This window comes from Crinia signifera, chromosome 19 (assembly GCF_055691185.1).
Source record: "Crinia signifera chromosome 19, ASM5569118v1, whole genome shotgun sequence".
NCBI classification, from domain to species: Eukaryota; Metazoa; Chordata; class Amphibia; order Anura; family Myobatrachidae; genus Crinia; species Crinia signifera.
In genome coordinates this window covers 140,408,312-140,435,136 of record NC_139226.1, presented here as the reverse complement: position 1 = coordinate 140,435,136, position 26,825 = coordinate 140,408,312, and the positions used below count along the sequence as shown (strand labels likewise).

General features: G+C 51.4%; 1 protein-coding gene across 3 annotated transcripts in view; it reads right to left on the bottom strand.

The window, feature by feature from the left end:
• Positions 1-26,825, bottom strand: part of B3GAT1 (beta-1,3-glucuronyltransferase 1) — a 62,288-nt gene that overhangs the window by 2,105 nt on the left and 33,358 nt on the right. For all 3 annotated transcript variants that reach the window (XM_083163532.1, XM_083163531.1, XM_083163530.1), the window contains 2 exons: positions 6,128-6,424; positions 5,200-5,302 (listed from right to left, as the gene is read on the bottom strand). In XM_083163532.1, coding sequence (XP_083019658.1) covers positions 5,216-5,302; positions 6,128-6,424 — 384 coding nt within the window. In that variant the 3' untranslated portion in view covers positions 5,200-5,215. The remainder of the gene's footprint in view (positions 1-5,199; positions 5,303-6,127; positions 6,425-26,825) is intronic.

The window sequence follows — 26,825 nt, the reverse complement described above, 5'->3', positions numbered from 1 at the left end:
TGGGGGAGGGAGCGTCGGCCATGTTTATTAACTGCAGATTTTGTGGTGTTAAATTAACCATTGAACAGATGGATCAGGGGGATTTGTGCCCCTCGTGTGAGTCTGTTCCTAGTGGGGCTCAAGCTTAGAGGTCTGAGCAGTCTGCGTGGGCGGCTGCCTTGGGGAGATCTATGAATGCTTTGGTAAAGGCTTTAAAGAGGCAGAGAGATGACCTTATGAAATCTCCTGGCCCCCTTTCCCCCTCTCAACCGTCTATTACCCCATGGCAGGGGGACCCGGCCTTACTGCAGGTTATGTAGGACATTGCGCAGAGTGTTCATAAAATGAATGCATTTATGGAACAACTTGCCAAAACTCCTGAGGTCACTTCTCCCAGACACCCCTTATCTACGCCTCCCCTGTTGAAGTTAGCTTCTGATGAGGAAGGTGTGTGCGCTGAGGATGTCTTTTTGTGGACCAGAGGGAAGAAGTTGAATCTTCTGCCCCTGGTATTGAGGATTTGGTCCTGGCAGTTGAGCAGACTTTGAATCATTCAGAGGAGGATAAAGTGTCTGCTCATTGTGTATTCAAGAAAATACGCAGAGATACAGTGACATTTCCCTTGGATGAGGGCATGATGGCTTTACTGGGAGAAGCATGGAAGACCCCTGATAAGAGGCTTCTCATGCCTAAAAGATTTGCTAACATGTATCCAATGCCAGAGGAGCATGTAAAATTATAGGAAAAGACACCTTTAGTGGATGCGCCTGTAGCCAGGCTGTCTAAATCCATGGCTTTACCTGTTCAAGGGGGTGCTGCATTTAAAGACCCTGTCAAGAAATTTGAAGGATGCCTTAAGGCTGTGTTTGAAGGGGTGGGCTTTACCTTACGCCCTATTATTGCCTCTGCGTGGGTATCCAAGGCTATGATTAAATGGGCCGAGGCCTTATGTGATCAACTCCAGCCTGATTTTGAAGTTTTTTCCTTGGCGGAAAAGCTTAGGTGTGCAGCAGAGTATGTGTGTGAGGCGGGGGAAGAAGGCGCCAAGATGGCGTCAAAAGTGTCAGCCACATCTGTGAGAGCGAGGAGAGCTCTCTGGCTTAAAGCTAGGGAAGCTGACAGCGAATCCAAGAAGTCTCTTGAGGCCTTGGCTTTTAAGGGAGAACTTCTTTTTGGGGCAGAACTTGAGTCCATTATAAAACAAGCCACGGGGGGAAAGAGCACTTTCCTGCCCACCACGTCTAAACATTTAGTGTCCAAGATTGGGGCTTTTAAGCCGTCCTTTCGTTTCTCCTTTCGCGTCTAACAGAGGACAGGCAGAAAGAGGAAAGTTTCGAAGGGGAGGGCACCCACATCCCGTTTTGGGGCCTTTGCTCAGAAACACCCGTCCAAGAGTGAGGATAAGTCCTCTGCATGACGGGGCGGTGACTCCCCGTTCTGGATTCAGAGTAGGGGGTCGTCTCCTGCCGTTTCGGGACATATGAAACATCTCTACCACGGACCCTTGGGTTCTCTCCATCATTTCTCAGGGTTACAGAATAAATCTCAGGGGGCCTTCTTACATAGAGACTTCTTCCAACACCCCTACCGCGGGAAGCTTGCTTGCGGAAAGCTCTCTTGGGGGCGGCAACATCTCTTGAGAAGGGAGTGGTGGTCGTGGTACCTCCAGCAAGAGAGGATTTTATTCCATTCTTTTTTTCTTGGTCCCCAAACCAGATGGGTCTTTCAGGCCCATTCTAAATTTGAAGTCTTTAAACCTACACCTGTGGGTGGACCATTTTCCATGGAACCTCTTCGATCAGTGCTGTTAAGCATTGAGTTGGGAGAATTTTTAGCATCAGTGGATATCCAAGATGCTTATCTTCATGTGGCTATCTGCATGGAACATCAATCTTTACTGCATTTCACAATATGAGAGACTCATTTACAGTTCCAGGCTCTTCCTTTTGGCGCCGAGTGATGCACAAAAGTGATGGCTGTCATGGCAGCGGCTCTCAGGCTAAAAGGGATAGTGATTATCCCGTACTTGGACGACCTCCTGGTTAAGGTGGAGTCGGTGGACAAGTTGCAGGAACATCTGGTCATTGCAACAGTTTTCCAAGACCATGGGTGCTTGTTAAATCTCCCAAAGTCTCATTTGACACCCACACAGAGACTTTAGTTTTTGGGGGTGATCTTGGACACACACCTACATCGTGTGTTTCTTCCGGAGTCCAAAGTAATGGACATTCGCCAGTTGGTCCTGTTGATTCTTCAATCTCCAAATCCAACAGTATGGCAGGGAGTGAAGCTGTTAGACAAGATGGTGGCCACCTTCGAGACACGGTAGTTTGTGAGGTTTCACTCAAGAATCTTTCAGTGGAACATTCTTTCCTTTTGGTCAGGAAATTCAAAAACCATGAAACAAGAACGGCTGTTGCTGTCTCAGGAGACAAGGGACTCCTTGATTTGGTGGATGGATCTGGAGTCTCTGCAAATGGGGCATTCACTCTGCTCGTGGGATTGGTTGGAAGACTCTTCTGCGGGCAGAGGATCTCCTGAAGGGATCACCTTTACGCATACAGTTAGACAATGCCACGGCAGTGGCTTACCTGAATAATCAGGGCGGGACTCGCAGCATGATGGCAATGCAGGAAGCCTTGCGGAATTTCCAATGGGCAGAAGTAAAAATGCCTACTCTGTCGGCTGTATTCATTCCAGGGATCCGGAATATAGAAGCGGATTTCCTCAGCAGGACAGTGCTGGAAGGAGAGTCGGTGCTACATCAGGTAGTTTTTCAGAAAATAGTGACTCTCTGGGGGCTCCCAGAGATAGGGCAATATTCAATTGATGCCAGATCCATTGTGCCGGAATGTATCCGGCATCCATTATTCAATTCGTTGGGCAAATCCGGATGTCGGATTTGGCCAATGATTGACACTGACTCGGCCGGCGCTCGGACCGGGTGAGTGCGGCAGCGGGAGACGGCGAGAACCGGAGAGGGAGCCTGGATGGAGCTGCTCTCACCCGGCTTATGGCGGGTATGTACGGGAGGGTGCGGCGGACAGCACCGTGTAAGCTACTGCTGCTTACTCGGCGCCGTCCTCCCTGCCTCAATCCGGCATCTTGTTATGCTGGATTGAGAATGACGGAAACAGCAGTTTTGGCTGTGTTTCCGTCAAAAGCAGGTGAATTCCGTCAATCCACCTGCTTTTCGGCATGTCGACACACTTCGACATGCTGAAAAAAAAAGCTAAGATTGAATAGATCGGAACGCCTTCCGATGTATTCATGTCGAAAACTGCCGTCTTTTCGGCAAGACAGCAGTTTCGACACTGATTGAATATACCCCATACACTTGATGGCGTCCAGACACAACTGTCAGGTTTGCAGGTTCTGCTAAACCAGGAGATTGTGCTCCCGGTGTTTTGCCCTCCTGAGGAGACTAGAAATAGGGATAAGTTGAAGAAATTGGATGTGGTTCGCGCGCTGCGCATTTATGCGGATAGAGTGAAGGATTTTCATAAGACCGATTTTGTTATTGGTACTGCATGATGTACATAAGAGAGGGTGGCCAGGTCCTAAGCAGACCATTGCTAGATGGTAATTGCCTTTGCTTACACTAAAGCTGGCAGGCCGGTTCCCTCCAGGATTAATGCCCATACCACCAGGTCGGTGGCTTCCTCTTGGGCTGTACGTCATGGGGCTACAGTGGAGCAGTTGTGCAGGGCTGCCACCTGGTCCTCTACAAAATTCTACAGGTTCCATGAGTTCGCGTCAGAGGACGCTTCATTTGGGCGAGCAGTGATGAGAAATGCAGACCTGAGCGTACCCTCCCAAAGGTTCTTGGAGGTCCCAAGGTTAGCTGTGTCACCAGGATGGACGACAGAGAAAAGGGGATTTTTGTAAGAACTTACTGTTCGAATCCCTTTCTCTGAGTACATCCTGGTGACACCGCGATCCCTCCCTTACCCTCAGAAAGTTTATACAGTTCATGTGTTGTCATGTTATTGGTTATGTTGATTGTGCATATTAATATGTTCAGGCGTTGTACTGAGGAATGCTGGGATGCAGAAGGGAGGAGCCTGCCTCTCAAAGAAGTCATCATAGGTGCCTTGCTCCTGCGGACCCTCCTACATCCCATGGTTAAGCTGTGTCGCCAGGCTGGACTCAGAGAAATGGATTCGAACGGTAAGTTCTTTAAAAAAATCCCCTTTTAGAGTTAATTTGTGACCATTTTTTTACCCCAAAAAATTTAATTATTGGCCCAATTTACATATTTGAAAACTTCTTAGTGTCTAATTAGCCATTTGAGGGATGTCCAAGGCATTCTGAAGCAATGCTTGACATATTTAACCTTGAATAAGGATTTTTTCCCAATCGTTTCACACCCTCGGGGGTGCAACAGATGCAAATTTCCTCTAGAAGAAGCAATGCAAGTTTGATATTGGATAAAACGGTGAATCGCGCCTAATTGGATTGACTGCAGCGAGGATGGAGGGAGAAGGATCACTAGCACGATGGTGGTGCTGGCAAATGAGGAAGCTGACGATATGTCATGGGAATAAGGACGGGGTCATTGGGGACAACGACAGGGAGATGAATGGATCCAGATATAATGATCCTGGAAGGTCTAACTAATCATTTTGTGATGCCTAGAAAGCTATTTCTTGGGATGAGTGATGTCCTCTCTCTAGATATAAGCATGCACGGTAGAAGCCCCGGTGGTGGATTGCGGAGGTGAACACTAGGAGCGTGATGGATGGGTTTGTCTCCACTAAGCAGCCATGATGATTTATGGTAATGTGAATTAGCGTCTTCTGCCAGTCATGCATAATGCGGGAGCTGTGATTCAGATGAGACAGAACATGATCTGAGATGACAACCTGTAAGGAATGACTGACAGTCCATAGACGTAGACTAGCAGTCACAGGACACGGCAGGTCGGAGCTAGCAATCAAGTACTCTGGGGGTCTGCCGTGAATTCCAACCCTGATCCGCTGTATTCCGGCCACAAAGGTTCTATACAAGTGTCCACAATTTGCAAAATTTAGCTTTTCACGTGTCCCCCCACCCTATTTATGTTTGTTGCTGTTTTGTCATAGTTGTCCTGTGTATAATAAATATACATGGCCGGGTCATTATGGGAACCATAAGGATATCCCCCCCACCCAGTCTGTCCGCCCTGCCCTGTGGTCTGCCTTAAGGAGGCCATTTCCCAGCTAGAAGGCGTCTACTCACCTACGCAGGCTTCTGGTCAGATTTCTACGTTGGGATCTGTGAAGCCTTTCTTCCCCTCATTCACCAGCACTGGCTTCTCCGTCCGCGTGTGCCACACCAGGATCTGCAAAGACCACCAATAATGAGGTCAGTGACTGCTATATCCCTAATACAGCCAACAACCCATGACTTCACCCCTTACATAGAGATTCACCCCCGGCCTGGATTCACAGTAAGACTGATTGGGTCCATGGTCCGAATTCTGGACCTTGTTCTGGTTGATTCACAAATCTAGCGTCACCCCCCCCCCCGTCACTCTGTGCGCCCCCTCCCATTGCTCAGCTCTGTTCCAGCGAAATGAAGAAGGTTCCCTGCCACTGTCCCTGCAGCTATTCATAGCAGTGACCAGGCGGCAGGCCCCACTTGGGGATGTTGGGGGCGGCTCAGGAATTCAGGTACCCGAGTCCCCCTGACCCACTCAGAACATCCTCATGACTGCCGCCTGGTCACTACTGTGAATCCCGGCGACTCGGGTTGGGGATTCAGGACTGACACAGAGGGGGGGGGGGGGGGGAACGCTTCCCCTAAGTGCTGTGTTGGGTATTTTGGGAGCAGGACAACCCTGCCCTGGCAGGTTTGTCCTGCCACAGCAAAACCCACCACTCAAGGGGTTAATGCCCTCTGGTGTATTTTGCTGAGTTTATCATAATTTGCCCAATATTTTAACCTAGTAACACAGTAGTTGGGGTTGAAAAAAAGTGTTGCATCCATCAAGTTGAACCTTTTAGAACCAACGTAGATCTTAAAACTGCTCCAAGACAACAGATGTGAGGAGCAGTATCTAGCAGGTGGACCTTTGGAACATCTCCTAGTCTTGGCCTATGTTTCTCCAGATGCTTACCAGGTAGGTATGTAATCGGTGCCAGCTCATACACACATGCGTCCTTACCTTCGTGCAATTGTCGGCTTTGGGTTCCAAGTCGTTAAGGGTCACCAGCTCCCTCAGCAGGCTGCTCTCCTGGTAACCGCCTTTAACACCTCGCAGTTTGAAATATGCCTGTGGTCGCTGCAGGATCAGCCGAAGGTTGACAGAAAAGCCCGCCATGTCTATTGCAAACGGCCTGTGCGGATCAAACACCGTCTTCCACCCGTAAACTCTCCCGGCAGTGTTGACTTTAGGAGACTCGTACCGCAATCCTCCAACAAATGCAACTGGCCACACCGACACTTTCCTGGTGTTTCGCATCTACGGTAACACAACGTGGTTGTCATTCACGTGAGAAAGTAAAGCTCACAAGACAATATGGGAGACACTGGGGGGACATGCACGATAGAGTGATGATAGATACTGGGATCTAATTACTAAACCTTGGAGAGGGGCAAGTGGCAGAGAGAAAGCACCAGCCAATATCCTAAGGCCCTTATTCAGATCTGATCCCAGTACAAATTTGTTTTAAAAATGGGCAAAACAATGCTGCACTGCAGGTGGGGCAGATGTAACATGTGCAGAGAGAGTTAAATTTGAGTGGGGTGTGTTGAAACTGAAACCTAAATTGCAGTGCAAAAATAAAGCAGCCAGTATTTACCCTGCACAGAAACAAAATAACTCACCCAAATCTAACTCTCTCTGCACATGTTACATCTGCCCCACCTGCAGTGCAGCATGGTTGTGCCCATTTTGAGAACTAATTTGTACTGAGCTCAGATCTGAATAAGGGCCTATGTTACAGGCTGGGTTTCAAAATGCCAATTAGGAGCTGGTAGGTTGGTACTTTTGTGTACTATGTGGTGGCTTAATAATAGGAGGGCATGACAAAATGAGTGAATCATTACGAGGATGAGCACGGAGTACCAGGGCTGGCGTTCCGTCACCACAACCAGGGCTGGCGTTCCGTCACCACAACCAGGGCTGGCGTTCCGTCACCACAACCAGGGCTGGCGTTCCGTCACCAGGGCTGGTGTTCCGTCACCACAACCAGGGCTGGCGTTCCGACACCACAACCAGGGCTGGCGTTCCGACACCACAACCAGGGCTGGCGTTCCGACACCACAACCAGGGCTGGCGTTCCGTCACCACAACCAGGGCTGGCGTTCCGTCACCACAACCAGGGCTGGCGTTCCGTCACCACAACCAGGGCTGGCGTTCCGTCAGCACAACCAGGGCTGGCGTTCCGACATCACAACCAGGGCTGGCGTTCCGACATCACAACCAGGGCTGGCGTTCCTTCACCACAACCAGGGCTGGCGTTCCGTCACCACAACCAGGGCTGGCGTTCCGTCACCACAACCAGGGCTGGCGTTCCGTCACCACAACCAGGGCTGGCGTTCCGACACCACAACCAGGGCTGGCGTTCCGTCACCACAACCAGGGCTGGCGTTCTCGCTCCGTGTACAATGAGGTGGGCCAGTATTTCGGCAGATATAGTGGCAGATTTAACAACGAGACGTATTGCTATTCTCAACGGTTCAAAATGTTATTCCAGCCAATCAGCTCTTGGCTCATATTTTAAAAATGGCAGTTGGGGGCTGACTGGCAGGAGCAACATTTAACATGTAACAAATTAAATAATAACAAGAATGTCATCATTCAGTGGCGTAACATAACTTTGTGGGCCCCACAGCAATATACTAAAGGGGCCCCTGTCCCAATGCTTCCTGAGAGTCCCCTCTCCTCACTGCAGAAGTTCTTCGTTTTATACCCCATAATGAAGCTTCACTTACTACATTATGAGTTTTCAGAAGATGTCCGAGATGTTGCCCATAGCAACCAATCTGGAAGGTGCTAGATAAATAAGTATAATCTGATTACTGGGGCCAACATCGCTCTCTTCTAAAAACTCACAATTTAGTAAATTGGCCCCATAGTGCCTTAGCTTGTAGTGCCCTAGTTATTGTTATGCCCATAGTAGTGCCCTAGTTATTGTTATGCCCATAGTAGTGCCCTAGTTATTGTTATGCCCATAGTAGTGCCCTGGTTAATGTTATGCCCATAGTAGTGCCCTAGTTATTGTTATGCCCATAGTAGTGCCCTAGTTATTGTTATGCCCATAGTAGTGCCCTAGTTATTGTTATGCCCATAGCAGTGCCCTGGTTATTGTTATGCCCATAGCAGTGCCCTGGTTACTGTTATGCCCCATAGTAATGCCCTGGTTACTGTTATGCCCCATAGTAGTGCCCTGGTTACTGGTATGCCCCATAGTAGTGCCCTGGTTAATGTTATGCCCATAGTAGTGCCCTGGTTACTGTTATGCCCCATAGTAGTGCCCTAGTTATTGTTATGCCCATAGTAGTGCCCTAGTTATTGTTATGCCCATAGTAATGCCCTGGTTACTGTTATGCCCCATAGTAGTGCCCTGGTTAATGTTATGCCCATAGTAGTGCCCTGGTTACTGTAATGCCCCATAGTAGTGCCCTAGTTATTGTTATGCCCATAGTAGTGCCCTGGTTAATACTATGCCCATAGTAGTGCCCTGGTTATTGGTATGCCCATAGTAGTGCCCTAGTTAATGTTATGCCCATAGTAGTGCCCTAGTTAATGTTATGCCCATAGTATTGCCCTGGTTAATGTTATACCCATAGTAGTGCCCTAGTTATTGTTATGCCCATAGTAGTGCCCTGGTTGTTGGTATGCCCATAGTAGTGCCCTAGTTAATGTTATGCCCATAGTAGTGCCCTGGTTAATGTTATGCCCCATAGTAGTGCCCTGGTTAATGTTATGCCCCATAGTAGTGCCCTAGTTAATACTATGCCCATAGTAGTGCCCTAGTTAATATTATGCCCCATAGTAGTGCCGTAGTTGATGTTATGCCCCATAGTAGTGCCCTGTTTACTGTTATGCCCATAGTAGTGCCCTGGTTAATGTTATGCCCATAGTAGTGCCCTGGTTACTGTAATGCCCCATAGTAGTGCCCTAGTTATTGTTATGCCCATAGTAGTGCCCTAGTTATTGTTATGCCCATAGTAATGCCCTGGTTACTGTTATGCCCCATAGTAGTGCCCTGGTTAATGTTATGCCCATAGTAGTGCCCTGGTTACTGTAATGCCCCATAGTAGTGCCCTAGTTATTGTTATGCCCATAGTAGTGCCCTGGTTAATACTATGCCCATAGTAGTGTCCTGGTTATTGGTATGCCCATAGTAGTGCCCTAGTTAATGTTATGCCCATAGTAGTGCCCTAGTTAATGTTATGCCCATAGTAGTGCCCTGGTTAATGTTATGCCCATAGTATTGCCCTGGTTAATGTTATACCCATAGTAGTGCCCTAGTTATTGTTATGCCCATAGTAGTGCCCTGGTTGTTGGTATGCCCATAGTAGTGCCCTAGTTAATGTTATGCCCATAGTAGTGCCCTGGTTAATGTTATGCCCATAGTAGTGCCCTGGTTAATGTTATGCCCCATAGTAGTGCCCTGGTTAATGTTATGCCCCATAGTAGTGCCCTAGTTAATACTATGCCCATAGTAGTGCCCTAGTTAATATTATGCCCCATAGTAGTGCCGTAGTTGATGTTATGCCCCATAGTAGTGCCCTGTTTACTGTTATGCCCATAGTAGTGCCCTAGTTAATGTTATGCCCATAGTAGTGCCCTGGTTACTGTTATGCCCATAGTAGTGCCCTGGTTACTGTTATGCCCATAGTAGTGCCATGGTTACTGTTATGCCCATAGTAGTGCCATGGTTACTGTTATGCCCATAGTAGTGCCCTAGTTAATGTTGTGCCCATAGTAGTGCCCTGGTTACTGTTATGCCCATAGTAGTGCCCTGGTTACTGTTATGCCCATAGTAGTGCCCTGGTTACTGTTATGCCCATAGTAGTGCCCTAGTAATGTTATGCCCATAGTAGTGCCCTGGTTTGGTTACAATAGATTAAATCTACAATGTCTAGGTCTACAGTGATAAGGTCGACATGGTCAAAAGGTTGATGTGACCGGACGCCTGCCCTTACGCTCTGGCTACGCCCTTCAGGTCCACAGATAGCGGTTCCTGGTTTCGCAGGACCTGGCCAATAGGGGATTCCCTGTTACCGCTAGTAACCGCCTGTTACTGACTTCTCCCACTAAGCAGTGGGCGGGGATATCGCTGCCACCACCAGACTCCTACTATGTGGCGCCTGGGACCACGGATACCTCCTCAGGCCCAAACGCTGGCACCTGAGTACTACCTGCTGGAGCGTGTGCGTCAACCCACTACTGACTCAAATATAAGCCCTTAAAAGGGCCCTCTCCTATCATAGGAGGTACAGCATACAGTGATGTTACAGCATTCACGTCAGGTAGAAGTACAAATACCAGGGCTCACAGGCCTTCTTTATATAGACAGAAAACACACTGGCATGGTCAGATCCTTCCCTATACCTTTAGGATTTGCATATCAATCAGACGTCTTACTTCCAGTGCATAGCGAAGGAAAGATTACATACTTAATAGGGTGAGTCCAATTTCCTTAGAATATATTACTTCCAGGAAAGGTGGAGATCATTTGATTATCTCCTGGACATAAAGGCCCTTATTCTGATCGGTGCGGCCGGATCCGAATATGCGGTCAGCACTGTGTGTCCTAAACCCCGCCTTCCATACGGATCGCCAACTCCGTCCGTACGCGGTAAGAAGCTGTCCGAACGGACTGCACGTGTATTTCTCATGAATACACCTCCTCCATCTCAGGGAACCTCCCCCATCATTCGATGGTCGCAGACCATCGAATGCAGGACCGAGTGGCCAGGCAGCTCCCGCAACCTCAGACCACACGGGCATTTCTCCGTGCAAAAGCAGGGATCTGGGCGGGCAGCTGACATCCGACAATGTCATATGTCCGCCCCCTACACGTGCGTCACGGCCGCATTACCATACGTACGCCCAGCGTTTTCATGGGAACGCCCATGAAACGCGGGGTGTAAACATATGGTAATGTGCCCAAACAGCCCTTCACACCCCTCTCCACACCCTGTTCGTAGTGTACACATTTCATGCGGAATGTTGCCGTGCGTCCGGCTCGCACATGCGCAGAGACGCCTCTGCACATGCGCAGAGACGCCTCTGCACATGCGCAGACACAAAACATCGGCGGCACGAACGCACGCGGATATTACCGCACCAACCAGAATAAGGGCCAAAGAAACATAAATGTCTGTGTATTACCAACACCTCGCACACAGGATGGCATGGATTCAGTGACACATCACATACACAAGTGATGTACTACTAACACCTTTACACAGGAACTACAGACACAAAGCCTGCTAACAGTTCTGCAGTTAGCACAAGGGCAGACATTGTTAGCACAAGGGCTGTTTAGCATCTCATTTCCTCATCACAAAGACTGCTAAATTCCTTCCTCCAGAAATGTAAAAAGTGCATTTTACGTTTAGAAGTCCCAGCTCAGTGCTAAACATTCATTTCATAAATACATATACTTTGTGCCTGGTGCCCAGCAGCAGGCTTCAACTTACATCAGCGCTGCAGCAGGGGACCTGTCCCAGCTCAGTGCTGCTCATACAGTTTAAAACATGTCAAGTGCCCTTGTCCAGCCCCTGTGGCTGCCATTAACCCTGTGTTCCGGGCTCTCCAGCCACAGTCGACATGAGTTTTTTTGGTGTCAATGTCAACATAGGTCTGTATGGACCCAGTCTAAGTGTACCGCATCCCCTCACATGACTCGCTACGCTGGCCATGCTTCGTGCATGGTACATCGCTACGCTTGGCACACACGCTGTAGTGGATGGTAGGGTATGAAATACCTCCTGTTGGTAAAATAACCCATGTTGACCTTTTCCATGTCACCCTTTTGACCATCGACCTTTTGGCTGTCAACCGATAGTTGTCAACCTTTTGACTAGCTAATACCCTCTAGTTTACATGATGTGACATTGTAGGACAGTACACATAATCCCACACAGTATCCCCTATTCACACTGTGCCACATTACAGTAACCCCTTACCACGGGAACATACACTACATACATTTCTTACTGAAAACGTCACACAAATCAGGCCGGGCAATGGATCAGACCCAGCTGGGAGCAGGCAGCTCTGGGAAATTGGTATGTGGTTTTATAAGCTGGATCCAGGCCCCCCTAAGCCTCTGGGCCCCATAGCAATGGCTCCATGTGTACCAGTTACACCCATGCTCTGATTGTTAAACCTGAGCCCAGATTAACAACATAACACACAAATACCTACTATTACCAACTGTATAATATACTGGGGCGGAGGGAAAGGGGGGTAGAGATCTGCTGTCCTACATAATGTAATCCTAGGATGACCCCACAAGATATATTCTGTGCCACCTTACATTATACAGTAACTCTATCAGAGGTGGTGCATTCTGGACGCGACCAAAATTCTCATTCACTCTCTTGTCATCTCCCGCCTTGACTACTGCAACATCCTTCTCTCTGGGCTACCTCTCACCCGCCTCGCACCTCTCCAATCCATTCTTAACGCTGCTGCTAGGCTCATCTTCCTCTCCTGCCGCTCTACCTCCGCCTCCCCCCTCTGTCTATCTCTTCACTGGCTCCCCATTCCTTTCCGAGTTCTCTTTAAACTCCTCACCACCACCTACAAGGCTCTCTCCTCCTCCACTGCTCCTGACCTCTCTTCACTGATCTCTATCCACACTCCCTCCCGTTCTCTTCGCTCCGCCGCCGACCGCTGCCTGACCTCTCACCTAATCACCTCCTCCCACTCCCGTATCCAAGACTTCTCTCGCGCTGCCCCCCTGCACTGGAACAACCTCCCGCCACCCATCAGGCTTTCTGATTCCCTTACCTCCTTCAAGCGCTCCCTCAAAACCCACTTTTTTCGAATAGCCTATCCCTCCTCCTAACCTCTTTTGATCCTCCTATCCTGCCTCCGTTCCCCTCCGTTCCTACTTATCCTGTTGTTTTTCGTTCGTCCACCCACCTATTTTTAGTATGTTAACTCTTATGAGTAGGGTCCTCCTGCCTCACGTACTCACCCTACCTCTTTACCTCACCTGTGCTCCTGTCCTGTTCTTCCCTTCCTCTACTTCATCTTCAGTCTCCTCGACAATTTTGACACCTACTTCAGAACTGTTGCTCATTTTAGTTCTACCAGCTATACCGCTACTTATGCTGTATTTTATCAACACACCCTGTACGTTACCTTGTCATTTGTTTTTTGTTTGCTATGTACGGCGCTGCGGACACTTTGCGACGCCTTATAAATAAACGTACTACTACTACTACTACTACATGGTGAATAAAACATTGTCGTCACTAACACCATACCACTGTCAGACAGAGCAGCTGGCCGCAGGGCAAAAAGGACAGCAGCAGCCAGAAGACACAAGAGAAGGTGTATATGGGCCATGATGGTTGGATAAAGGGGCAAGAGGTAAAAAGACAGAAGGACGCTGGAGAGACAGAAGGAGGCTGTGGGGACAGAAGGGGGAATGGAGATACAGGGGGCTGTCTGGAGAGATAGAAGGAGGACTGGAGCTGAAGAGACAGAAGGGGGCTAGCTGGTGAGACAGAAAGGGGGCTGACTGGAGAGGCAAAAAGGGGACTGGCGAAGCATAAGGGCAGGCTGGATATACAGAAGAGGGTCTGGCCGGAGGCATAGAAGGGTGACTGAAGCTGAAGAGACAGAAGGTGGGATTGAACAGAAGGGGTCTGTAACTGGAGACACAGAAGGGGGCTTTGACTGGACAGACAGTAGGGGGACTGGGGCTGGAGACACAGAAGGGGGGAATTTAACTGAAGAGACAGAAGGGGGACTAGAGATAAAGAAGGGCTGACTGGAGATACAGAAGGGGGCTAGCTGGAGAGACAGAAGGAGTATTGGAGTTGGAGAGACAGAAGGGAGACTGGAGCTGGAGAGACAGACGAGATGCTGTAGTTAGAGAGACAGAAGGGGGGCTTCAGCTGATGAGACAGAAGGAGGGCTGTAACTGGAGAGACAAAAGGGGGGCTGTAGCTGGAGAGAGAGAAGGGGAGGGCTTGAGCTGGAGAGACAGTGGTGCCGTTAGATCATGTATCTGCTCAGAATGTCAACATGGACTGAAAGTCAACCAGAAAAATGTCTACATTAACAAATGTCAACGTGTTGATATAGTCGACACCAGAATGTCAACAATACATTTGTGTGTAACTATATTTAGGGTTAGAGTTAGGGTTAAATCGGCCAAAAACCCTGTATGCTAACATTCTGTTGACATGGTAGATGTTGACATTATGAATAGGTCAAAATATTAACCATGTCGATATCTGTGAATGTCGACTTCTCATATTGCACCCATGTGCTGTACCGCTGCACTCTTCTTATGTAAGTTGTCCTGCCCGTATCGTCCCACTCCCCGTATTGGTCCCACTACCCGTATCGTCCCACTACCCGCAGCGCCTGCCCGGCTTGTCGCGGCTGACGGACATAAATAGCTGCAAGCTGTAAATCACATTCGCAATAAATCAAACTCATTGATAAATGGGGCCATCGTGTTTGATAACTGCCACTTCAGCCAATCAGCTTCCAAATGGCATGTGTATGACATGACAGTTGGGAGCTGATTGGCTGGAGCAATGAATTCTACAATTTGCTGAGTATGAGAAGACCTGTTGATAAATCAGCCTATTACAGAAGTGCTTTCATTTATTTATTTATAACAAAACTCCACTGTCCCAGTGCAGCAATAACTCATTTTCTATTGGTGCAATAAGTGGCAGTAGGGGACCTTTGTCATCGCTGCACATTCAGCTGCAATGCACGTATATCCGACCTTACACTGTGCTGGAGTAGCAGAGGAACGCCGCACACGTCAGTAACTGCAGCCTGTCACTCACACAATACCGCTACTGACAGCCTGTCACTCACACAATACCGCTACTGACAGCCTGTCACTCACACAATACCGCTACTGACAGCCTGTCACTCACACAATACCGCTACTGACAGCCTGTCACTCACACAATACCGCTACTGACAGCCTGTCACTCACACAATACCGCTACTGACAGCCTGTCACACAATACCGCTACTGACAGCCTGTCACTCACACAATACCGCTACTGACAGCCTGTCACTCACACAATACCGCTACTGACAGCCTGTCACTCACACAATACCACTACTGACAGCCTGTCACTCACACAATACCGCTACTGACAGCCTGTCACTCACACAATACCGCTACTGACAGCCTGTCACTCACACAATACCGCTACTGACAGCCTGTCACTCACACAATACCGCTACTGACAGCCTGTCACTCACACAATACCGCTACTGACAGCCTGTCACTCACACAATACCGCTACTGACAGCCTGTCACTCACACAATACCACTACTGACAGCCTGTCACTCACACAATACCGCTACTGACAGCCTGTCACTCACACAATACCGCTACTGACAGCCTGTCACTCACACAATACCGCTACTGGCAGCCTGTCACTCACACAATACCGCTACTGACAGCCTGTCACTCACACAATACCGCTACTGACAGCCTGTCACACAATACCGCTACTGACAGCCTGTCACTCACACAATACCGCTACTGACAGCCTGTCACTCACACAATACCGCTACTGACAGCCTGTCACTCACACAATACCGCTACTGACAGCCTGTCACTCACACAATACCGCTACTGACAGCCTGTCACACAATACCGCTACTGACAGCCTGTCACTCACACAATACCGCTACTGACAGCCTGTCACTTACACAATACCGCTACTGACAGCCTGTCACTCACACAATACCACTACTGACAGCCTGTCACTCACACAATACCGCTACTGACAGCCTGTCACTCACACAATACCGCTACTGACAGCCTGTCACTCACACAATACCGCTACTGACAGCCTGTCACTCACACAATACCGCTACTGACAGCCTGTCACTCACACAATACAGCTACTGACAGCCTGTCACTCACACAATACCGCTACTGACAGCCTGTCACTCACACAATACCACTACTGACAGCCTGTCACTCACACAATACCGCTACTGACAGCCTGTCACTCACACAATACCGCTACTGACAGCCTGTCACTCACACAATACCGCTACTGACAGCCTGTCACTCACACAATACCGCTACTGACAGCCTGTCACTCACACAATACCGCTACTGACAGCCTGTCACTCACACAATACCGCTACTGACAGCCTGTCACTCACACAATACCGCTACTGACAGCCTGTCACTCACACAATACCGCTACTGACAGCCTGTCACTCACACAATACCGCTACTGACAGCCTGTCACTCACACAATACCGCTACTGACAGCCTGTCACTCACACAATACCGCTACTGACAGCCTGTCACTCACACAATACCGCTACTGACAGCCTGTCACTCACACAATACCGCTACTGACAGCCTGTCACTCACACAATACCGCTACTGACAGCCTGTCACTCACACAATACCGCTACTGACAGCCTGTCACTCACACAATACCGCTACTGACAGCCTGTCACTCACACAATACCGCTACTGACAGCCTGTCACTCACACAATACCGCTACTGACAGCCTGTCACTCACACAATACCGCTACTGACAGCCTGTCACTCACACAATACCGCTACTGACAGCCTGTCACTCACACAATACCGCTACTGACAGCCTGTCACTCACACAATACCGCTACTGACAGCCTGTCACTCACACAATACCGCTACTGGCAGCCTGTCACTCACACAATACCGCTACTGACAGCCTGTCACTCACACAATACCGCTTCTGACAGCCTGTCACACAATACCGCTACTGACAGCCTGTCACTCACACAATACCGCTACTTCTCTCCCACATAATCCGCCTGATTGGAGACAATGCAGCCCGCGGGGTGTTGCTGACCACCTGCTGCTGCTGAATGTGACCCCAGCACAGACTGGTTAAATGTTACTCGGAACTAGCAACTAGAGGCGGAAAACCCAACACACAAAGCGCAAACTTCACATTCATATCACACAACCTGCGTTACACCAATGACAATTACACAGCTGCTCTGCAATCAGAACTAGCTCCTAACTGTCATTCATCACACAGGCTATAACATGGCAGTTATCTGATTGGCTGATACCTTATCCCTCTCCACTTTATCTTTGTCCAAGACATAGGACCTTATTCTGGTTGACTCGGTCCTCCACGCTCTTGCACGGACGACTGATGTTTTGCTTCTGCGTATGCCCATTTCTGCGCATGTGCAGAACCCGGGTGCAAATGGGCACGGAGAACTGAGACTTTGCCTCATTCCCATTCGCACACACCAGTGCGGGAGGGGGGACGATGGCGGGTAGACGTGCCCATGGGAATGAGGCAGTGATACAGCAGCCGGGGGCGGGCAGCTGACATCACCGGACAGGGAAACGCAAAGCTACGGCAACTGAGAGTGTCTTAGTTTTGCGTGTACGTTCCTCATCATTCGATGGTTGTCGATCATCGAATGATGTGGGTCTCGCTCCCTAGACTGCGAATGGATGTTTACGCAAAACATCCATTCGCAGTCGTGCATGAAAATTTACAGTGCGAAAGGGGGCGGGTGGCAATGCGAATGGCGGGCAGGCTTAAAATCACACACAGCGCTGCAAACTTCGCAGCGCTGTGTGTCAACCAGAATAAGGTCCATAGTACGTAGACCCCATAGATGCCCATATTTATGTTCACTTCCGGGATCATGCCATTTTCTCATGGCGAACTACAACAGCCATAATGTCCCATCTACAGAAACTGATATAAGCACGCAATATGAATCCATATAACAAATATTCCCCTACAGAGTGTAACGGCCACATCGCGGCTCCCCCGCGCCCCCCTCCCGCGATTCACGGCCCCCCCTCTCGCAATATGAATCCATATAACAAATATTCCCCTACAGAGTGTAACGGCCACATCGCGGCTCCCCTGCGCCCCCCTCCCGCGATTCACGGGCCCCCCTCCTGCAATATGAATCCATATAACAAATATTCCCCTACAGAGTGTAACGGCCACATTGCGGCTCCCCCGCGCCCCCCTCCCGCGATTCACGGGCCCCCCTCCCGCAATATGAATCCATATAACAAATATTCCCCTAGAGTGTAAAGGCCGCATCGCGGCTCCCCCGCGCCCCCTCCCGCGATTCACGGGCCCCCCCTCCCGCAATATGAATCCATATAACAAATATTCCCCTACAGAGTGTAACGGCCACATCGCGGCTCCCCCGCGCCCCCCTCCCGCGATTCACGGGCCCCCCCTCCCGCAATATGAATCCATATAACCAATATTCCCCTACAGAGTGTAACGGCCGCATCGCGGCTCCCCTGCGCCCCCCTCCCGCGATTCACGGGCCCCCCTCCCGCAATATGAATCCATATAACAAATATTCCCCTACAGAGTGTAACGGCCACATCGCGGTTCCCCTGGGCCCCCCTCCCGCGATTCACGGGCCCCCCCTCCCGCAATATGAATCCATATAACAAATATTCCCCTAGAGTGTAACGGCCACATCGCGGCTCCCCCGCGCCCCCCTCCCGCGATTCACGGGCCCCCCCTCCCGCAATATGAATCCATATAACAAATATTCCCCTACAGAGTGTAACGGCCACATCACGGCTCCCCCGCGCCCCCCTCCCGCGATTCACGGGTCTCCCTCCCGCAATATGAATCCATATAACAAATATTCCCCTACAGAGTGTAACGGCCACATCGCGGCTCCCCCGCGCCCCCCTCCCGCGATTCATGGGCCCCCCCTCCCGCAATATGAATCCATATAACAAATATTCCCCTACAGAGTGTAACGGCCACATCGCGGCTCCCCCGCGCCCCCCTCCCGCGATTCACGGGTCCCCCTCCCGCAATATGAATCCATATAACAAATATTCCCCTACAGAGTGTAACGGCCACATCGCGGCTCCCCTGCGCCCCCCTCCCGTGATTCACGGGCCCCCCCTCCCGCAATATGAATCCATATAACAAATATTCCCCTACAGAGTGTAACGGCCACATCGCGGCTCCCCCGCGCCCCCCTCCCGCGATTCACGGGCCCCCCTCCCGCAATATGAATCCATATAACAAATATTCCCCTACAGAGTGTAACGGCCACATCGCGGCTCCCCCGCGCCCCCCTCCCGCGATTCACGGGCCCCCCCTCCCGCAATATGAATCCATATAACAAATATTCCCCTACAGAGTGTAACGGCCACATCGCGGCTCCCCCGCGCCCCCCTCCCGCGATTCACGGGCCCCCCTCCCGCAATATGAATCCATATAACAAATATTCCCCTACAGAGTGTAACGGCCACATCGCGGCTCCCCCGCGCCCCCCTCCCGCGATTCACGGGCCCCCCTCCCGCAATATGAATCCATATAACAAATATTCCCCTACAGAGTGTAACGGCCGCATCGCGGCGCCCCCCTCCCGCGATTCACGGGCCCCCCCTCCCGCAATATGAATCCATATAACAAATATTCCCCTACAGAGTGTAACGGCCACATCGCGGCTCCCCCGCGCCCCCCTCCCGCGATTCACGGGCCCCCCTCCCGCAATATGAATCCATATAACAAATATTCCCCTACAGAGTGTAACGGCCACATCGCGGCTCCCCCACGCCCCCCTCCCGCGATTCACGGGCCCCCCTCCCGCAATATGAATCCATATAACAAATATTCCCCTACAGAGTGTAACGGCCACATCGCGGCTCCCCCGCGCCCCCCTCCCGCGATTCACGGGCCCCCCTCCCGCAATATGAATCCATATAACAAATATTCCCCTACAGAGTGTAACGGCCACATCGCGGCTCCCCCGCGCCCCCCTCCCGCAATATGAATCCATATAACCAATATTCCCCTACAGAGTGTAACGGCCACATCGTGGCTCCCCCGCGCCCCCCTCCCGCGATTCATGGGCCCCCCTCCCGCAATATGAATCCATATAACAAATATTCCCCTACAGAGTGTAAAGGCCGCCTACACGATTCGTGCCCGATTCACCCGATTCCGGCAGGTCAGACAGAGAAATCGGGTAAAAGTTTCCGAAACTTGGCACCTGATTGGCCATTAATGCCCTGCATGCTGGGATTTTTGGATCTCCAAGTTCCAGTATGCGGATAGCTTGCTGGGACTCATAGTTCCACAGCAGAACCCAATAGTTAATTCTTAATTTTACACAATTGCTACCAGCCCAGTGCCCACCACCCTGGAGCACCGGGGACAGCCCCAGGCTTCAGTGGGGGGTGGGGGTGGGGGGCCTGCATGGGCTGACCAGTCAGGGGGATGATGGATCAGCCGCAGGACCTTATATAATGAGTAATGAGTGTCCCCAGCAGTGCCATTACTCTGCTGGTTGGTTGGGCCTGGTGCTGGTTCTCTCTCCCTCCCCTATAGAGTGTAAGCTCTCATCCTAACCCCCTGCTCTATGCTCCTCACTCACTGTCTCCTCTGTGTCACCCCTGTCTGTCCCTCCCCTATAGAGTGTAAGCTCTCATCCTAACCCACCGCTCTATGCTCCTCACTCACTGTCTCCTCTGTGTCACCCCTGTCTGTCTGTCCCTCCCCTATAGAGTGTAAGCTGTCATCCTAACCCACCGCTCTATGCTCCTCGCTCACTGTCTCCTCTGTGTCACCCCTGTCTGTCTGTCCCTCCCCTATAGAGTGTAAGCTCTCATCCTAACCCACCGCTCTATGCTCCTCACTCACTGTCTCCTCTGTGTCACCCCTGTCTGTCTGTCCCTTCCCTATAGAGTGTAAGCTCTCATCCTAACCCACCGCTCTATGCTCCTCACTCACTGTCTCCTCTGTGTCACCCCTGTCTGTCTGTCCCTCCCCTATGGAGTGTAAGCTCTCATCCTAACCCACCGCTCTACGCTCCTCGCTCACTGTCCCCTCTGTGTCACCCCTGTCTGTCTGTCTGTCCCTCCCCTATAGAGTGTAAGCTCTCATCCTAACCCACCGCTCTATGCTCCTCACTCACTGTTTCCTCTGTGTCACCCCTGTCTGTCCCTCCCCTATAGAGTGTAAGCTGTCATCCTAACCCACCGCTCTATGCTCCTCGCTCACTGTCTCCTCTGTGTCACCCCTGTCTGTCTGTCCCTCCCCTATAGAGTGTAAGCTCTCATCCTAACCCACCGCTCTATGCTCCTCGCTCACTGTCTCCTCTGTGTCACCCCTGTCTGTCTGTCCCTCCCCTATAGAGAGTGTAAGCTGTCATCCTAACCCACCGCTCTATGCTCCTCGCTCACTGTCCCCTCTGTGTCACCCCTGCCTGTCTATCCCTCCCCTATAGAGTGTAAGCTCTCATCCTAACCCACCGCTCTATGCTCCTCGCTCACTGTCTCCTCTGTATCACCCCTGTCTGTCTGTCCCTCCCCTATAGAGTGTAAGCTCTCATCCTAACCCACCGCTCTATGCTCCTCGCTCACTGTCTCCTCTGTGTCACCCCTGTCTGTCCCTCCCCTATAGAGTGTAAGCTCTCATCCTAACCCACCGCTCTATGCTCCTCGCTCACTGTCTCCTCTGTGTCACCCCTGTCTGTCTGTCCCTCCCCTATAGAGTGTAAGCTCTCATCCTAACCCCCCGCTCTATGCTCCTCGCTCACTGTCTCCTCTGTGTCACCCCTGTCTGTCTGTCCCTCCCCTATAGAGTGTAAGCTCTCATCCTAACCCACCGCTCTATGCTCCTCGCTCACTGCCTCCTCTGTGTCACCCCTGTCTGTCCCTCCCCTATAGAGTGTAAGCTCTCATCCTAACCCACCGCTCTATGCTCCTCGCTCAGTGTCTCCTCTGTGTCACCCCTGTCTGTCTGTCCCTCCCCTATAGTGTGTAAGCTGTCATCCTAACCCACCGCTCTATGCTCCTCGCTCACTGTCTCTCTCCACTGTGTCACCCGTCTGTCCCTCCCCTATAGAGTGTAAGCTCTTATCCTAACCCACCGCTCTATGCTCCTCGCTCACTGTCTCCTCTGTGTCACCCCTGTCTGTCTGTCCCTCCCCTATGGAGTGTAAGCTCTCATCCTAACCCACCGCTCTACGCTCCTCGCTCACTGTCTCCTCTGTGTCACCCCTGTCTGTCTGTCCCTCCCCTATAGTGTGTAAGCTGTCATCCTAACCCACCGCTCTATGCTCCTCGCTCACTGTCTCCTCTGTGTCACCCATGTCTGTCCCTCCTCTATAGAGTGTAAGCTGTCATCCTAACCCACCGCTCTATGCTCCTCGCTCACTGTCTCCTCTGTGTCACCCATGTCTGTCCCTCCTCTATAGAGTGTAAGCTCTCATCCTAACCCACCGCTCTATGCTCCTCACTCACTGTCTCCTCTGTGTCACCCCTGTCTGTCTGTCCCCTATAGAGTGTAAGCTCTAATCCTAACCCACCGCTCTATGCTCCTCGCTCACTGTCTCCTCTGTGTCACCCCTGTCTGTCTGTCCCTCCCCTATAGAGTGTAAGCTCTCATCCTAACCCACCGCTCTATGCTCCTCGCTCACTGTCTCCTCTGTGTCACCCCTGTCTGTCTGTCCCTCCCCTATAGTGTGTAAGCTGTCATCCTAACCCACCGCTCTATGCTCCTCGCTCACTGTCTCCTCTGTGTCACCCCTGTCTGTCTGTCCCTCCCCTATAGAGAGTGTAAGCTGTCATCCTAACCCACCGCTCTATGCTCCTCGCTCACTGTCCCCTCTGTGTCACCCCTGCCTGTCTATCCCTCCCCTATAGAGTGTAAGCTCTCATCCTAACCCACTGCTCTATGCTCCTCGCTCACTGTCTCCTCTGTATCACCCCTGTCTGTCTGTCCCTCCCCTATAGAGTGTAAGCTCTCATCCTAACCCACCGCTCTATGCTCCTCGCTCACTGTCTCCTCTGTGTCACCCCTGTCTGTCCCTCCCCTATAGAGTGTAAGCTCTCATCCTAACCCACCGCTCTATGCTCCTCGCTCACTGTCTCCTCTGTGTCACCCCTGTCTGTCTGTCCCTCCCCTATAGAGTGTAAGCTCTCATCCTAACCCCCCGCTCTATGCTCCTTGCTCACTGTCTCCTCTGTGTCACCCCTGTCTGTCTGTCCCTCCCCTATAGAGTGTAAGCTCTCATCCTAACCCACCGCTCTATGCTCCTCGCTCACTGCCTCCTCTGTGTCACCCCTGTCTGTCCCTCCCCTATAGAGTGTAAGCTCTCATCCTAACCCACCGCTCTATGCTCCTCGCTCAGTGTCTCCTCTGTGTCACCCCTGTCTGTCTGTCCCTCCCCTATAGTGTGTAAGCTGTCATCCTAACCCACCGCTCTATGCTCCTCGCTCACTGTCTCTCTCCACTGTGTCACCCGTCTGTCCCTCCCCTATAGAGTGTAAGCTCTTATCCTAACCCACCGCTCTATGCTCCTCGCTCACTGTCTCCTCTGTGTCACCCCTGTCTGTCCCTCCCCTATAGAGTGTAAGCTCTCATCCTAACCCACCGCTCTATGCTCCTCGCTCACTGTCTCCTCTGTGTCACCCCTGTCTGTCTGTCCCTCCCCTATAGTGTGTAAGCTGTCATCCTAACCCACCGCTCTATGCTCCTCGCTCACTGTCTCCTCTGTGTCACCCATGTCTGTCCCTCCTCTATAGAGTGTAAGCTCTCATCCTAACCCACCGCTCTATGCTCCTCACTCACTGTCTCCTCTGTGTCACCCCTGTCTGTCTGTCCCCTATAGAGTGTAAGCTCTAATCCTAACCCACCGCTCTATGCTCCTCGCTCACTGTCTCCTCTGTGTCACCCCTGTCTGTCTGTCCCTCCCCTATAGAGTGTAAGCTCTCATCCTAACCCACCGCTCTATGCTCCTCGCTCACTGTCTCCTCTGTGTCACCCCTGTCTGTCCCTCCCCTATAGTGTGTAAGCTGTCATCCTAACCCACCGCTCTATGCTCCTCGCTCACTGTCTCCTCTGTGTCACCCCTGTCTGTCTGTCCCTCCCCTATAGTGTGTAAGCTGTCATCCTAACCCACCGCTCTATGCTCCTCGCTCACTGTCTCCTCTGTGTCACCCATGTCTGTCCCTCCTCTATAGAGTGTAAGCTCTCATCCTAACCCACCGCTCTATGCTCCTCACTCACTGTCTCCTCTGTGTCACCCCTGTCTGTCTGTCCCCTATAGAGTGTAAGCTCTCATCCTAACCCACCGCTCTATGCTCCTCGCTCACTGTCTCCTCTGTGTCACCCCTGTCTGTCTGTCCCTCCCCTATAGAGTGTAAGCTCTCATCCTAACCCACCGCTCTATGCTCCTCGCTCACTGTCTCCTCTGTGTCACCCCTGTCTGTCTGTCCCTCCCCTATAGTGTGTAAGCTGTCATCCTAACCCACCGCTCTATGCTCCTCGCTCACTGTCTCTCTCCACTGTGTCACCCGTCTGTCCCTCCCCTATAGAGTGTAAGCTCTTATCCTAACCCACCGCTCTATGCTCCTCGCTCACTGTCTCCTCTGTGTCACCCCTGTCTGTCCCCTATAGAGTGTAAGCTCTCATCCTAACCCACCGCTCTATGCTCCTCACTCACTGTCCCCTCTGTGTCACCCCTGTCTGTCCCTCCCCTATAGAGTGTAAGCTCTCATCCTAACCCACCGCTCTATGCTCCTCGCTCACTGTCTCCTCTGTGTCACCCCTGTCTGTCCCTCCCCTATAGAGTGTAAGCTCTCATCCTAACCCACCGCTCTATGCTCCTCGCTCACTGTCTCCTCTGTGTCACCCCTGTCTGTCCCTCCCCTATAGAGTGTAAGCTCTCATCCTAACCCACCACTCTATGCTCCTCACTCACTGTCTCCCCTCTGTGTCACCCCTGTCTGTCTGTCCCTCCCCTATAGAGTGTAAGCTCTCATCCTAACCCACCACTCTATGCTCCTCACTCACTGTCTCCCCTCTGTGTCACCCCTGTCTGTCTGTCCCTCCCCTATAGAGTGTAAGCTCTCATCCTAACCCACCGCTCTATGCTCCTCGCTCACTGTCTCCTCTGTGTCACCCCTGTCTGTCCCCTATAGAGTGTAAGCTCTCATCCTAACCCACCGCTCTATGCTCCTCACTCACTGTCTCCTCTGTGTCACCCCTGTCTGTCTGTCCCTCCCCTATAGAGTGTAAGCTCTCATCCTAACCCACCGCTCTATGCTCCTCGCTCGCTGTCTCCTCTGTGTCACCCCTGTCTCTCTGTCCCTCCCCTATAGAGTGTAAGCTCTCATCCTAACCCACAGCTCTATGCTCCTCACTCACTGTCTCCTCTGTGTCACCCCTGTCTGTCCCTCCCCTATAGAGTGTAAGCTCTCATCCTAACCCACCGCTCTATGCTCCTCGCTCACTGTCTCCTCTGTGTCACCCCTGTCTGTCCCTCCCCAATAGAGTGTAAGCTCTCATCCTAACCCACCACTCTATGCTCCTCGCTCACTGTCTCCTCTGTGTCACCCCTGTCTGTCCCTCCCCTATACAGTGTAAGCTGTCATCCTAACCCACCGCTCTATGCTCCTCACTCACTGTCTCCTCTGTGTCACCCCTGTCTGTCCCTCCCCTATAGAGTGTAAGCTCTCATCCTAACCCACCGCTCTATGCTCCTCGCTCACTGTCTCCTCTGTGTCACCCCTGTCTGTCCCCTATAGAGTGTAAGCTCTCATCCTAACCCACCGCTCTATGCTCCTCGCTCACTGTCTCCTCTGTGTCACCCCTGTCTGTCCCTCCCCTATAGAGTGTAAGCTCTCATCCTAACCCACCGCTCTATGCTCCTCACTCACTGTCTCCTCTGTGTCACCCCTGTCTGTCCCTCCCCTATAGAGTGTAAGCTCTCATCCTAACCCACCGCTCTATGCTCCTCGCTCACTGTCTCCTCTGTGTCACCCCTGTCTGTCCCCTATAGAGTGTAAGCTCTCATCCTAACCCACCGCTCTATGCTCCTCGCTCACTGTCTCCTCTGTGTCACCCCTGTCTGTCCCTCCCCTATAGAGTGTAAGCTCTCATCCTAACCCACCACTCTATGCTCCTCGCTCACTGTCTCCTCTGTGTCACCCCTGTCTGTCTGTCCCTCCCCTATAGAGTGTAAGCTCTCATCCTAACCCACCGCTCTATGCTCCTCACTCACTGTCTCCTCTGTGTCAACCCTGTCTGTCCCTCCCCTATAGAGTGTAAGCTCTCATCCTAACCCACCGCTCTATGCTCCTCGCTCACTGTCTCCTCTGTGTCACCCCTGTCTGTCCCCTATAGAGTGTAAGCTCTCATCCTAACCCACCGCTCTATGCTCCTCACTCACTGTCCCCTCTGTGTCACCCCTGTCTGTCCCTCCCCTATAGAGTGTAAGCTCTCATCCTAACCCACCGCTCTATGCTCCTCGCTCACTGTCTCCTCTGTGTCACCCCTGTCTGTCCCTCCCCTATAGAGTGTAAGCTCTCATCCTAACCCACCGCTCTATGCTCCTCACTCACTGTCTCCTCTGTGTCACCCCTGTCTGTCCCTCCCCTATAGAGTGTAAGCTCTCATCCTAACCCACCGCTCTATGCTCCTCACTCACTGTCTCCTCTGTGTCACCCCTGTCTGTCCCTCCCCTATAGAGTGTAAGCTCTCATCCTAACCCACCGCTCTATGCTCCTTGCTCACTGTCTCCTCTGTGTCACCCCTGTCTGTCCCCTATAGAGTGTAAGCTCTCATCCTAACCCACCGCTCTATGCTCCTCACTCACTGTCCCCTCTGTGTCACCCCTGTCTGTCCCTCCCCTAT